This window comes from Dendrobium catenatum, unplaced genomic scaffold (genome assembly GCF_001605985.2).
Source record: "Dendrobium catenatum unplaced genomic scaffold, ASM160598v2 fragScaff_scaffold_1557, whole genome shotgun sequence".
Classification (NCBI taxonomy): Eukaryota; Viridiplantae; Streptophyta; class Magnoliopsida; order Asparagales; family Orchidaceae; genus Dendrobium; species Dendrobium catenatum.
Genome location: NW_021320019.1, coordinates 8,525,192 through 8,539,706, shown reverse-complemented (window position 1 = coordinate 8,539,706; position 14,515 = coordinate 8,525,192). Strand labels below are relative to the sequence as shown.

At 35.2% G+C, this 14,515-nt stretch overlaps 1 protein-coding gene across 6 annotated transcripts in view; it reads right to left on the bottom strand.

Annotated features, from left to right (window-relative positions):
- The window catches only part of LOC110113561, a 31,112-nt gene that overhangs the window by 6,891 nt on the left and 9,706 nt on the right, over positions 1-14,515 (bottom strand). For 5 of the 6 annotated variants that reach the window (XM_028700612.1, XM_028700611.1, XM_020846199.2 and 2 more), the window contains exon 3: positions 2,936-2,992. The exons of the other annotated variant lie outside the window; for it this stretch is intronic. In XM_028700612.1, the coding sequence (XP_028556445.1) occupies positions 2,936-2,992 (57 nt within the window). The remainder of the gene's footprint in view (positions 1-2,935; positions 2,993-14,515) is intronic. 6 annotated transcript variants of the gene reach the window in all.

Genomic DNA, 14,515 nt, shown 5'->3' with positions numbered 1-14,515 from the left:
TAGATTTGGAAAGGTTTACTCCAGACGTACAAGCTCAAGCTGTAATCCAAAGCAGATTCACATGCAAGCAGTAGACAGGATATTGCACTACCTTAAAGGGAGACCAGGAAAAGGAATTCTCTTTAAGAGAGATCGTGGAATAACCCTATAAGTATACACGGATGCTAACTACGCAGGATCACTGGTTGATAGAAGATCTACCTCTAGGTATTGCACATTTCTTGGAGGTAACTTAGTCACATGGAGAAGCAAGAAACAGAATGTGGTAGCAAGATCCAGTGCAGAAGCAGAATATCGAGCTATGGCCTTGGGAATATGTGAGCTACTATGGATCAAAATAATCCTAGAAGATCTAAAAGTTAAGTGGGATGAGCCCATGAAACTACACTGTGACAACAAATCAGCAATCAGCATAGCCCACAATCCAGTCCAGCATGACAGGACCAAGCACATAGAAGTGGACAAACATTTTATTAAAGAAAAACTAGACAGTGGTCTAGTAAATGTTGACCATGTATCATCAAAGGATCAACTTGCATATATCCTTACTAATGGATTGAACAGTTCTGCCTTTCTCCGAATGCTTGACAAGCTGGGAATGACGGATCCATATTCCCCAGCTTGAGGGGGAGTGTTAAATCTCAACCTCAAGATCCAAAAAGAATCCACGGCTGTGAACAGTAATATGTGGGAAGATCACCTGAATCACATTAATTACTTCCATAGTTGATTTAGGAATAATTGTATTCTCATTATTCTAGAGTTATTTGTTTCCTTATCAATACACCTTGTACAGATCTATAAATAGGGAGTAGATTGTATAATAAAATTCAAGCTTTTCCCTCTCAAATTCTCAGTTTTAACAAAAACAATATCCTAAAAATACCCATACGTCAATATCTTGCCATGATGTACTGCCACCTACTCCAAAATTCATTCACACGAGAATATATATAGATAGGATATGAACATTCCCCTTACACATTTTGCACCATCCATCAAGATATTTGAATGTTAAGATTTGAAGTAATCAAAAGAAACCTTTTCATCTTAAATGACCTTTAGATATTTTAAATTTTAATCATTCAAATTTGTTGACAGATAATATAATGAGTAAAAGCTTCAAATAGCCCCTCCGACTATTGATAAATGTCCAATTTAAACCCAGAGTTTCACATTACTCTAATTTTGTCCCTCAATTATTAAAATTGGCTAATTTAGTCTCAAAGTCTAAAATAAAAGTTGAAGTTAACTTCAAAGTTAAATATGAAGGATATTTTAGGTACTACAAGAGGATATGAGATTACATTACATATATTATTTAATTTTATTATTTAATAAATTATAGTACATATTTAATCTACTAAATAAGGGCGAATAAATAGTGAAAAAATTTTACTTTTTTTTAAAGCAAAATCTAACATGATAAAAATTACAATTTCATATCATTTAAATATAATAAAAATATCACAAGTTAATTTCATATCATTTAGTTTATTAACAAATCAAATTTAATTTATGTTTTAATTTTAACTTACATTTTAAGTAAAAGTTACTTAATAATTCTAATTTTAATTATTGTTAATAAATTACAATTACAATAATAATATAGCTAGAAAATAATTTAATTATGAAATAACTTATTAATTTTAATTTTGATTCTATTTTTAATTATTTATGAGTTATTATTAATTCTTAGTTTTAATTATCATTATTAACTAACCATTATAAATAATATAATTAAAATCTAAGTTCATGATCGATTAATCTACATAATTAATTATTTATTAATTACATCATACTCTTAATTAATTCTAATTAAAATAGTTAAAGTAAATTAATTTGTTTATATGTTAGATTTCTCTGGCAATGCTTATTCTGCTGTCTTGCTATAGCCACAAGTTTGCTTTTCCTCTTCTCTGGCTATTTGTTGTTCTTTGACTTCATCTGCTTTACGTGAGAGGTAAAGTTTTGAATGAGTCACTAAATAACTTCTTCGCCTCCTTTGATGATGTTCATTCCTATCGGATCCAATGTCACACCTCCTCGTCGTTCTTTTGTAGGATTGGAAGTAACAACGGGAACTTGCTCGTTGTGAAGGTAGCCATCTTTCTTCCTATATCCAAACAGCCTCGCTGGGTGTCTAGCTCGCGGTGTGTTCTGTCTAGCAACCGCACATGAATCTGGAATGTGAATCAAAGCACGTCGCACCGCATCTCGCGAGCCAGCAAAGGCCGCCTTGCTTGCTTGCGTCGCCTTGTTTGCAGTTTCTTCCTCACACAATTCGGTGTCCATGGCTTACTACGGGAAGGCGAGAGAGCATATAACAAGTAATTTTATCTAAATGCCCAGAAAGAAGCGAAGCTCTCCAGCTTTTTCCATTAATTTAAATGGAAAATTTATCCCAGGGACCAAATTGGACAATTTTTAGTAGTTGATGGACCAAATTAGGGCAATGCAAAACTCTTGGACTAATTTGATATTATTCCCAGATCTTATACACACAAATAAAACTGAAACTGAGAACCAATGAATCTTGTTCTAAAAGTTTCTTCTTTGGCTTAATAAGTTTTATATATTTTACAAATTATTAATTTAAGTTAGAGATTCCATAATTAAGTTGCTGAAACTTTGTGGTTAAGAGTGATTTCTGTAAGGCTAGGAAAGATCATTAGAGCAATAAATAGATTTGAGCTTCCTCCAAAAATAGAGGCGAGCTTCTGAGGCATGTGCTACATTTTTTGTCCTCTTTCATAGCAAAAGGACAAGAAACTCAATAGAACAATGAATTCAACTTATTAACAATGTTTTCTCACTTTAATGCCAAATTCAGTGCAAATAGAAGAACTAATTTAGAAGAAGCACCAGCTACATTACTAATAGACTAAATCTTGACTCAATTTCATAAGAACTCAAAAATATATAAGTGATATACCTCTCCTTTTCAGAACACAAGGCTGAAATATCATAGATGCCTTTATTGGTGAGGATCCTGAAGTTTTTTCATGGTAATAATTAGAAATAAAGCATGCAGGGGAAAAATATGCATGATGATGTAAAGCTTTAGCTTTATTGTTGAATACGATGAAATAGAATGATTAAAGTGGAAACTACTAGAAAATCATAAAGCAATTAGAGCTTATACAGATATAAAATTACAATTAAAAGTGACAACATTTGAAAACCTTAGGCACTTAACTTGTATTAATGACTTTTAACTCAAAGAGGAACATTGACAAATTTGTATCTGCATCAACCAAATCACTTGGAATCCAAATTGAAGATGGGTTTTAGAGTTAGTTAACTGTCAAGGGATTGCAAACCTTTGTTTTGTCCATTGTAGAACATGTCACCTAGGGAATAAAAGGCATGATAACTTTACATCATCCCCTTCTTCTACAGGCTTATCACCAGCAGTCTATTACTTGGCAAGCCATCAAACAATTCATGGTAGTCACACACAATACAGAGAGGAAGTTAGAGGGCCCATACCGCATGGCCAACCCTTAGCTCACTGGAACTGCAAACATAAAGTGTTTGCAATCAACAGAGACATTTTTGTTAGCTTTACACTCAAATCAAATTATGCAGGTCAAAGTTCTAGGGAGTTAGCAGCACATAGTATCAAAATAATCTAGCCAAATTCTTTGCCATCAATCTCCAAAAAACTAAGTCCATCAATTTCATGGGATTTCATGATTTGGTGTTCTTGTTGGAGAACGTAAATGGAAAGAAATATATCAACATTATGGATATCCATTCATTCTCTTGTATAGATGCTTTGTAGAACCTTCTTCTATTTATCTCAATAGGCATTCTGACAGTCAAATGCTAAAATAAAAACTCTAACAAAACCTTTCTGATGCATAGACTCATACAAAAAGGATTCAGCATAATTTTTTAGATAAAAAGACAGAATCAACGGGAATTGAGTTAGTTGCGTGCAATATATTAGGGCCCAAAACTATGTTTGTGGGCTCCGGAAATTCGCAATTCGGCCTCTCCGTGGTCTCTTTCTTTCTTCCGGGCCATTTTGGAGAGTTTTAACAAGTATGTTCCAGGGTAAAGTTTCAGAATGCATATTGGGTTTTAAATAAGACACTACCCAGAGATTTCGCCCTCATTTTGCGAGGACTTTATGATCAGAATTCTAGTTTCCTATAGGCGCAAGCCCCTATAGTTAATTACCCCTCCCCATAGAGAGAGATAACTTTCGATAAAGGCTAGTCATCAAACAGATACATAGTATCTGGCATATAATAACAGTGTTTAGGTATTTAAAACAAAGTTTAAAATTGAAAATTTATCATCTTGCACTTAAAGAGGATGGTGGGGGGTGATGATAGACCCGATCAAGATCTCATTATTCTATCATCCTGAGTCATCATGATCCCTAGTCTATTTAGTCAGAGGTAATCAACCCAACCTAACAGAAGGATCCTTGTTGGCAACCATGGGTTGCTTCATCTAAGGGTACCTTGTAGACCTATGGTGAATATTTGTTTAAGGGGATAAATTTGAATCACCTTAACTAAAAGAGAGCTTTGTGCCCTATCGGTCATATCATATTGATCATTACTCAATGATTTAGAGCTGTTTGAGAACATATAGGCTCTGACCATGACCGTACTTTAATGGTGCAATTTGGCAACAAAATCACTCAGTCAGAGCATCCCGATCATGAAAGTGCAGAACACCCTTGTGTTGGGCAGAGACGGGTAAAAGAAAAATAATTGGTATTGAATTGGTGGATGATGTTACCAACAAGATCAAATTGATCAGAGAAAGATTAAAGGTAGTACAGGACAGACAATAAAAATATTATGATGCAAAGCACAGGCCAGTTAAGTTCGAAGTAGGAGAATTTATTTTTCTTAAAGTCAGTTCAATGAAGGATTTACAACAATTTGGAAAGACAAGAAAATTAAGCTACAATTCATTGGTCTTTTTGAAATTATTAAGAGGATAGGAAATATAGCCTACATATTGAACCTGCCAGTAAATATACAAGGGATACACAATATGTTTCACATATCAGTGCTTTGAAAGTATGTATCAAATGGGTCAAAAAGAATCAAGTAAAAATCAATTGACTTGCTGCCTGATTTGAAATATGATGAATAACCTGAAAGAATACTGGAATAGATGTGAAACAACTGAGGAATTAGGAAATAACTTTTATGAAGATTTTATGAAAACATGGAATAGAAAGAGATGCCACTTGGGAGAAAGAAGATGAAATGAAAGTTCAATATCCTCATCTATTCAATTAAGGTATGATATTTATTCTTGTTATTAAATTTCGAGAATAAAACTTTTATGAGGGGAGATTGTAAGAGCCGATGTAAATTGGTATGTTCAATTGAACCGGTCAGCCCTAACTTCTAAACCGCATGAGCAGGAGCGAAACCAAGAACGCACCGAAACTGGGCGGACAACACGTAAGCTCAGCGGCCTCAATTGGGCTCGATTCGCGATTCTGAGCGAAGGAACGTGTATGGGGATGAAAGTAAATGACTCCTCTCTAAGTATAACTTCCTCATCTTCGTTCATTGTTGCAAAAAAAGCAAAAATTTAGAGAAGAGGCGATGAACGAGAGGAAGAAGCAGGAAGGTTCGTTTATCTTTTTTTTATTCATTTATGTATAAATCCTTTCATATTACTTCATCTAAATATTGAAGGATGTTTAATTAAAGGCAGAAGAAGAGATTGAAAGAGGAAAGGAACAAATTTAGAGAGATAGTGGAAAGAATTTAGGGATTTCCTTCTGAAGTTTTTTTTATTCTCTGATAGCAGAATAAAGAGTAAGTGTTTAAATTACTAATTAAGTTCGACTTAGATAAGAATTTCTATTCTCATTTTCTAATTAAAGAAACATTATTGTTGTAAGAAGAATCCAATTATAGTAAGCTTTGGTTCGACAATAAAGGAAGAAGAATTGTAAGAAAGAAAATTTTCTACGAGGTAATTATTTTTTTTAATAAAAATTTTGGGATGAATTAGAGCTCTTTTATGTTATGATTAATGTTTAATTAAGTAAAAGTCCTCTTTAAAAATGTTTGAAGTAAATTAGGTTATTGTAAGAAGAATAGGAATCCTTCATGTTGCTTTGAAGATGTATTTGGGTACTCTAAGTTGAAGTTTTATATTAATTAAGATCTCATTAATATTATTTGAAGAATGAAAGATTTTCATAATTATGTTGAGACGAATATTGAAATCTATAGCAAAGCTCGGGGTTTGAAAATATTCAAAGTGGGTAATTATAGTTGTGTATAATTTTATAATAGTATTTTTGTTTCAATTCTAAAAGTAATATTTTATATAACTATTTTACTTATTTTTAAAGACTATTAAGAGTAAGGCAATATAAATTCAAATGCATATATGATGGTGAAAATTTGACATATAAATTGTTATGACTGAAAATATACATTAATTATCATGAATATGAAGGTGTATGAATATATACACATAAGAATACAAAGGATTAGGGAAAAAATGATATAACTTATAAATTATAAATAAAAGTATAAATGCAAAAATAAAAATAATATGTATGCAAATTACAGGAGCTCACCTTCATATGATACTAGCTGGGGAAGCTACATACTCGTGCACATTAATGAGCTTCTACTACTTTATCAGCTCATTAATGCAATTAATTAGATTCATTTCCCCTTACTTTGGCTCCTTGGTTTCCCCCACCTTGGTTCTCCCCCCCCCATCCCCCCATGGCTTGTATCTTCCTATTCTTGTGTCTCTTTGGTTTCTTCCTTGTGAGTAAATGTTGTGGGCTAGTTGTCTTTTCATTTCTTCTCCTTGGCTGCTTTCCCGTGACCCTTCTGCCCTGTTTCCTATGTTGGCTCATCGGGTCCCTCTCTGGCTATTTTCCCGTGGCTTGCTAGCTGGGTTTCCCGTGGCTTTTCTTCCTGTTTTCTATGCAGAATTTGGGGGCTGTTGTGGTGTCTTTTGGCCTTTCATTTCCCCAAACCTGATTGGTTTTGGTTGGAGGCGGAATGGCTGTTTGACTTCTTTCTTTTGCTTATAAATTGGAGATATTTTGAAATGAAAAAGGGTGATAATGTGATTTTTGGACAGCAAAACCCGAGGGTTTTTCTTGGAAGAGCTTGAGAGCTTGTTCCACTTCTTCCTCTCCTACTTGGGAAAGCTTGCGAGCTTGTCCTCCTATCTTTCCTCTCGGGCTTCTTATCTCATTCTTCTATCCGCAAGTTCCCTTCTACTTGTATCTTTCTTCTCAAGCAAAGGAAATGCAACTTTAGGTGTTTTATGGTTGTCAAGAGTTGTAAGGTAATTGTTTATATTTGTGTTTGTAAGTGTCAAAGTTTGTAAGAGTTTTTTACCTTATAAAAAGTTATATTTTATCATATTTGTGTCTTTTTGGGTATATTTGTGTAAATTTTTTTTATCCTTGGAAGAGTAGTCTTTGCTTGCAAAAATTTGGGGCTTTTCCCAAATTTTTGCTTGCATCAATTTGGTATCAGAGCCAAGTTTGTGTCTTCCTAGGTCTCTCTTTTCGTATTTTTAAGTGTTTAATAAAATGGAAAATCACAAAAAATTGAATCAGTTGTGGAAGAAAGCAATCCAGAAGTTTCTGAAGTCCATATGGATAGATGGATTCCGACGGAAGGAAATTTGACATATCCCTTACAGAATGAACTATACAATCTCCAAGTGAAGATGCATTTGTGTACGGAGCGGTATATGAAAAAGAAACAACTTTTACAAGAACAATTCAAGCGAGAGCGAGACGAGGTCTTGAAAAGGTATGCAGCAAAAATTCAAGAGCTTGAAGCACCTTCTTTGCCTCCTCGGAAGAAATCTAAAGACAACTTATTGGGAGATGAGCATTTTCAACCAGAGGAGAATTGATGTAGGCAAGGGGGGTAAAAAAAATGAATATTTTGTTCTTTGGGCTGCTTGTTGTCTCACGGTTTGGTCCTTAGCTGCTTTGGTTTTGAGCTAAAATTTTGGGAATGAAGTGGTTCTATCTCATAAATGCTTAGTTTCTTCTCAAGTCAACTCATTAATGAGCTTCTACTACTTTATCAGCTCATTAATGCAATTAATTAGATTCATTTATCCTTACTTTGGCTCCTTGGTTCTCCCCCCTCCCCCATGGCTTGTCTCTTCCTATTCTTGTGTCTCTTTGGTTTCTTCCTTGTGAGTAAATGTTGTGGGCTGGTTGTCTTTTCGTTTCTTCTCGCTGGCTACTTTCCCAAGACCCCTCTGCCTCGTTTCCTGTGTTGGCTACTCGGGTCCCTCTCTGGCTGCTTTCCCATGGCTTGCTGGCTGGGTTTCCTATGGATTTTCTTCTTATTTTCTGTGCAGAATTTGGGGGCTGTTATGGTGTCTTTTGGCCTTTCATTTCCCCAAACCTGATTGGTTTTGGTTGGAGGTGGAATGGTTGTTTGGCTTCTTTCTTTTGCTTATAAATTGGAGATTTTTTTAAATGAAAAAGGGTGATAATGTGATTTTTGGATAGCAAAACCTGATGGTTTTTCTTGGAAGAGCTTGAGAGCTTGTTCCACTTCCTCCTCTCCTACTTGGGAAAGCTTGCGAGCTTGTCCTCCTATCTTTCATCTCAGGCTTCTTATCTCATTCTTCTATCCGCAAGTTCCCTTCTACTTGTATCTTTCTTCTCAAGTAAAGAAAATGCAATTTTAGGTGTTTTATGGTTGTTAAGAGTTGTAAGGTAATTGTTTATGTTTGTGTTTGTAAGTGTCAAAGTTTGTAAGAGTCTTTTACCTTATAAAAAGTTATATTTTGTCGTGCTTGTGTCTTTTTGGCTATATTTGTGTAATTTTCTTTTATCCTAGGAAGAGTAGTCTTTGCTTGCATGAAATTCTAATATTGTATAAGAAAAAAAATGACATGTATAGCATCTTATATATGTTTGAAGGTTATTTTAGCAATGGTAATTATCCACTGAGTTTATCATGTAAACTCAACTCATTAAACTAACAATTTCAGGTAAGTCTCCAGAGAAATAGAAATGACTTAAAGAGATGAATCTGTCTATATAAGATAATGCACAAATGAAAATAGGTAATATATGATTGATGTAAATATTTAGATTGAAAAAAAAGTATTAGTAGTTTTATGGTAATTTTGTGATAGTAGATTTTCAATTTTATTTAAAAAGTTGAATATAAATTGTTTATGAAATTGAATGAAATGTTACACCCGTCCGATTTTTCGTTCTCGCCTCGTTAATTCGATTATCCGTGTTGGGTCGTAACAAAAGTGGTATCAGAGCTCAATTAGAATATGAATCATACTAAAAGAGTCATTATGTTAATTATTAAAATCAATTTGATAATAAATTATGAATTTATCAGAAATTTAATTGTATAACATGACTTAGAATAATTTTGAAGAAAATGTGGAAAGGACGGCACCAAATATTGTTGTTAACCTTAATGCACTGACCCAAATCATTACAACAATGACAACTAATTCAGGACTCAAGAAATCAACCATCAGGGAGTAGTAGTGGTGGTGGTATGACCCTGGATAAGTACTTAAAACTGTTCTAGGATATGAGACCACCCTTATTTAAGGGAGTAGAGGGATCAATTGAGGCAGAGAACTGTTTGTTATGAATTGAGAAGATTTTAGAAGAAATGTTCTATCCAGATGAGAGGAAACTACTGTCCATAGGAGAGGAAAGTTTCATTGATAACATTTGTGCTTGATGGTGAGATTGAAAGGTGGTGGTGAGGTCAACAACAAGATAAATTTGGAGTACCTAAAATACAGATCAAGTGGGTTGACTTTACTCAGGTGTTCAGAGATTGGTTTATGCCTCTTTCTATGAGGAGACAGATGCAGGATAAATTTTTAAGATTAGTACAATGAGATAGATAAATCATGCAGTATGAGACTAAATTCACTACATTATCCAGATATGCTCCTCAGTTAGTACATACTGCAGGCAAAAAGTATCATTGATTTTTATATGGATTGAATGATACAATTAGGCAACCTCTTGTTCCTCTAGGGATTGATGATTATTCAATGTTGGTGAAGAGAGCTAGAGGGTAGAAACTGACATACAAAATACTCAAAGAAGACATGAATTTTAGAAGAGAAAAAGTAGTGATGTTATGGGAGCTCAGGATTCACAGTAAATCCATTTCACAAGCTAGAAAGTTTAATTAGAAGAAAGCAAAGCCCAATAATAGTGGCAATCAAATGAGCATGAATGATTGTAGTAAGAGTAGAAAGCAACACAAGGAAGAATGACTATCTGGTATAAACACTTGCTTTTGGTGTCATCAACCAGGTCATATAGCTAAGAACTATCCTACTTTGGAGCAAAGACCAGCAGGAGACTCAATCATGAATATTAGACCTCAGAGAAATGTAGAAGATCAAGAATGATATAATCAACTACTTCTACTCCATGACCAAGTCAAGGTTCACAAAATACTCAGCCTAGAGTATATGCATTATCTTAGCAGGATACCAAGGACTCACATGAAGTGATTACAAGTATGTTTTTATTTAATTCATGAGAATTTTGTCAATTGCATGATTAATCAAGTAATATGAATAAGCAAAAAATATGAAAATTGTTAAAGAAATAATATATGTATATGTTAATTTCTATGAAAATTTTATAGGTATGATAACAATTCGAAGAAAGCCACCCAATACAAATTCTCATTGATACATGAGCTTCACACTCCATTTCAAAGGAATTTATTAAATCTGTTGGGTTGAATGTTGATGAAGTAACTACAAATTTAGAAGTATTGATGCCCAATGGATCTAAAATGCATGTTAATAATATATGTCAAATTGAATTCCAAATAAATGAGAGGAAATTCGAAGTAATCTTGAATGTACTACCATTGTATGAATTTCATATGAAATTGGGAATGAATTTGTTATCAAATCACTTTGTGATTATAGACTACAATAAGAAGATTGTCAGATTTAAATTCCTTGGAGAAAAAGAATGTAAATTTTATGGAGATAGAGAAATTTCTTCAATAGCAATAACATATATGAAGGCTTGCAAATTTTTATCCAAAGGGCGTCAATGTTTTCTTGCTCAAGTAAGGGATTTAATTAAAAAGTTAAAAAGTTGAAAGATATATTTATAGTCAAAGAATATCCAGAAGTATTTCGGGATGATTTGTTAGGATTACCACAAGAATGAGAGATAGATTTCAATATTGATTTGATTCCAGGTTCAAAACCAGTGGTAAAAACAACCTACAAATTGCAGTTAAAAAATTACAATAGTTAAAAAGTCAATTGCAAGAGTTGTTAGATAAAAGGTTTATCTGGTCAAGTTCCTCGCTATGGGGAGCTCCAATTTTATTTATAAAGAAGAAAGATGGGAGCTTTAGAATGTGTATTGATTATAAAGAATTGAACAAGCTCACTGTTAAAAACAAATATCAATTGCCCAAAATTGATGACCTATTTGATCAACTAGAGGAAGTCGTTGTTTTCTCTAAGATTTATTTGCGTTCTAGGTATCATCAGCTACGCATTAAGGAGAATGATATAACTAAAACTGCTTTCAGAACTAGATATGTCACTTTTATCCAGCAAGTCTTCAACTATAGTAATGGAGGTCATGCATAAAAATGGTTGAATCTTATAATCGATGTTTCTCATCAGCAATTGAACGGCAAGCTCCTCTTCTTGCTGCTGCTCACATTTTATACTTAATTGTGTTTGCGAGTTATGTATTTGGTAATTGACTCGTCCCTTTTTCGTTTCTCCAAGATGAGGTCAGCAATTGTTGTTTTCACTATCGCGTTGGCGAACCTCCTTACAAACATGATATCAAATTCTACGAACATCGTCATAGAATCATTCGTCAATTCAGCGTACCAATCGAAAATAGTCAAAGACAAACTGCTGATGAACTATCGGAAGAGTAAGGCGTCGTTGACCCAATGTTTCCATAAGTAGCTTTAAATTGAACCAAATGCTGCCTGGGGTTACTATTGTCGCTGAAACTATGAAATTTTGGGACATAATACTTCTTCGGATAAGGCACCTGATCATATTCTGCGGGATAAGGTTGACCCTTTCCTATCATCTTCTCCGCCTGTCAATGGCTATAATAGCCTTGATCATCTTGCTGATAATTCCCTCTAGCTGTGCAGCCTTAACAGGCTTAGCGTACTTACTATGTTCTGCCGAGTATGCTAGCGGACGGTGTTATTAACCTTATTTCCACCTTCAGGGGTACCTCGTACTCCTGAAACTTGAGGCATTTGGAGGTTCGGAGGATGAGCGAGAGTGGGAACAGGGCCTGTGGAAATAATTCTCAACATCATATGTATCATTGCCGCTATCTGGGTCATCATCTTAGTCGTTTTTTCATTCAACTGGGAGATTTCTCTATCTTTTGCCCGCATTTGTTGTGTCATCTGTCTTCGCATATCTACGAAAGTGATAGTATCGATGGCAAAGGGGTTTTCTTCAACCTCTTCTTCTCCTTCTGAGGAGTGGCCACTTATGTTGGCAACAAACCCAGCCCTATAGTGGCGTCGGTGTGTCCATCTGAGCGATAGAGGTTGCCCATCGTCATCATTATCTTCGTGCCTTATCATATATACTACTTCAACATCCATGGTATCTTCTTCACCTTCCTCCTCTTCTTGTACTCAGATCTCCGAGTGGCAATGCCACTGGATCTCCGGTTCATTATTGGGTAGAAAGATTTCTTCGACTGTGGGCTACGGTCGAAGTTAATCTCTTCTTTAGATGAGGTTGGTGAGTGATTGGATCCCCTGGAGGATTCTCTAAGGTGTCAACTATCAAGACGACTGTCATCGTTGACATTCTTTGGAACCCATTTCTGACGATTTCTGTCTGCAAGGCAAAATCTCTGGGAAGCTGCACCGGATGTTATGCCCAAGTTTGTTCTTCTATCTGAACTTCTTCTCTGCGAGGCTTCAGCGTCCAAATTTCTTTCTCTTTCACCGGGACCTTTTGAAGGGGCCTTTCAATGGTGGATCCCTGAACACGCGGTTCAGGTATTACACCCCGATGCTCACCGGGTGAAGTTGGCCTGATTTTTTTTTGAGTTACCATAGGTGGCAACTCCCGTGGTGGGGTTCTCCTGGCCTCGATCACCAATAGCCTTTGGAGTTTCTTTTTCATCAACCTCTTATCTTTCACTTTCTTCAAGACCTTGTATACTCGGACAGACAGGATTTTGGGCTCCTTTTGAGGGATCGAGGCTGGGGTTGTTGGTCCCAAAATGATCTTTTAAGCTCACCAGTGAAGCTATTCCTCTTCACCCACTTTAATCCAATAAATCCATTCTGGGTAGGAACACTTGCTTCTGGTTTTTGGACCGACAAGATTGACGGATGAGCTGGCAGCAATTGCTGAGCTTGAAGCTTTGCATTCTTCTTTTTCCTCTACCTTCTTGTGAGCCTTTCTCCATATGATGATGCTTCATTACCATGCCTCCTAAGGGCAACAAGTTCCCTTGGTAAGATGGTGGTGTTAGTAGTCACCATAGAAATTCTGTCACTAGCTATAACCCTCTTCGTAGTTAGGGGCCCTGGCTGAGAAAACCACTTTAAAACATAAATCCTCCTTCGAGGATTTTCGGCGGAAACAACTCGAATGCTGACAAATGTGCGTGACGTACAGTGGTTTAAGTAGAGCGGGGCCTCCTGGTAGGCCCATCATATATTTTGTCGTTCACAAGGATGACGACAGCCCTTGCATTAGCTGTAAAAAATTGTAGCCCACCAAATTGAATGTTGGATCCAATGTTCCCAGTGTTGATGACTCTATTTGCCAACCTAATGTTGGCACCACATCCCAATTGGATGGTGAATAAAGTATTATGCAGATATATATGCATAAATGAAAAGCAAATGTTAGTAATAAGCATTTGATACATCACCCCGCACTTTTAAAATACAGAGACTATATAGAACATAATAACAAAAAAGGTAATATAAATTTTAAATCCTGCTTAGTGAAATTTTCAATGAATTTGTTAAAGATTTTTCTTAGAATATTTTAAATTTTAGCCAATGTTGATTTGCTGCTACTATAGCACTTACAAGACTAGCTAAAGATGGAAAGTGAAACCATTTCCAGCAGAGCCGCCATAAATCTACGGGCTATGAAAATTCGCGCATCGACCTCTCTGCAACCCTTTTATTTCTTTCAAGTCATTGTGGAGAGTTTTAACAAGTATATTCAGGGGAAATTTTCAGAAGGCGTATTGTGTTTTAAATAAGACACTACCCAGAGATTTCACTCTCATTTTGTGAGGAATTTATAATTTGAGTTCTGGTTTCTTATAAGCGTAAGCCCCTATAGTTAATTACCCCTCCCTATAGCAAGCAAAAATTTCAATTAAGGCTAGTCGTCAAAAAGATATACAATATATGGGGTATAGTATAAGCATGTTTAGGCTTTTGAAACGTTTAAAATTGAAAATTTACAACCTTGCACTTAAAGTGGATTATAGGGGAAGTGATGATAGACTCTA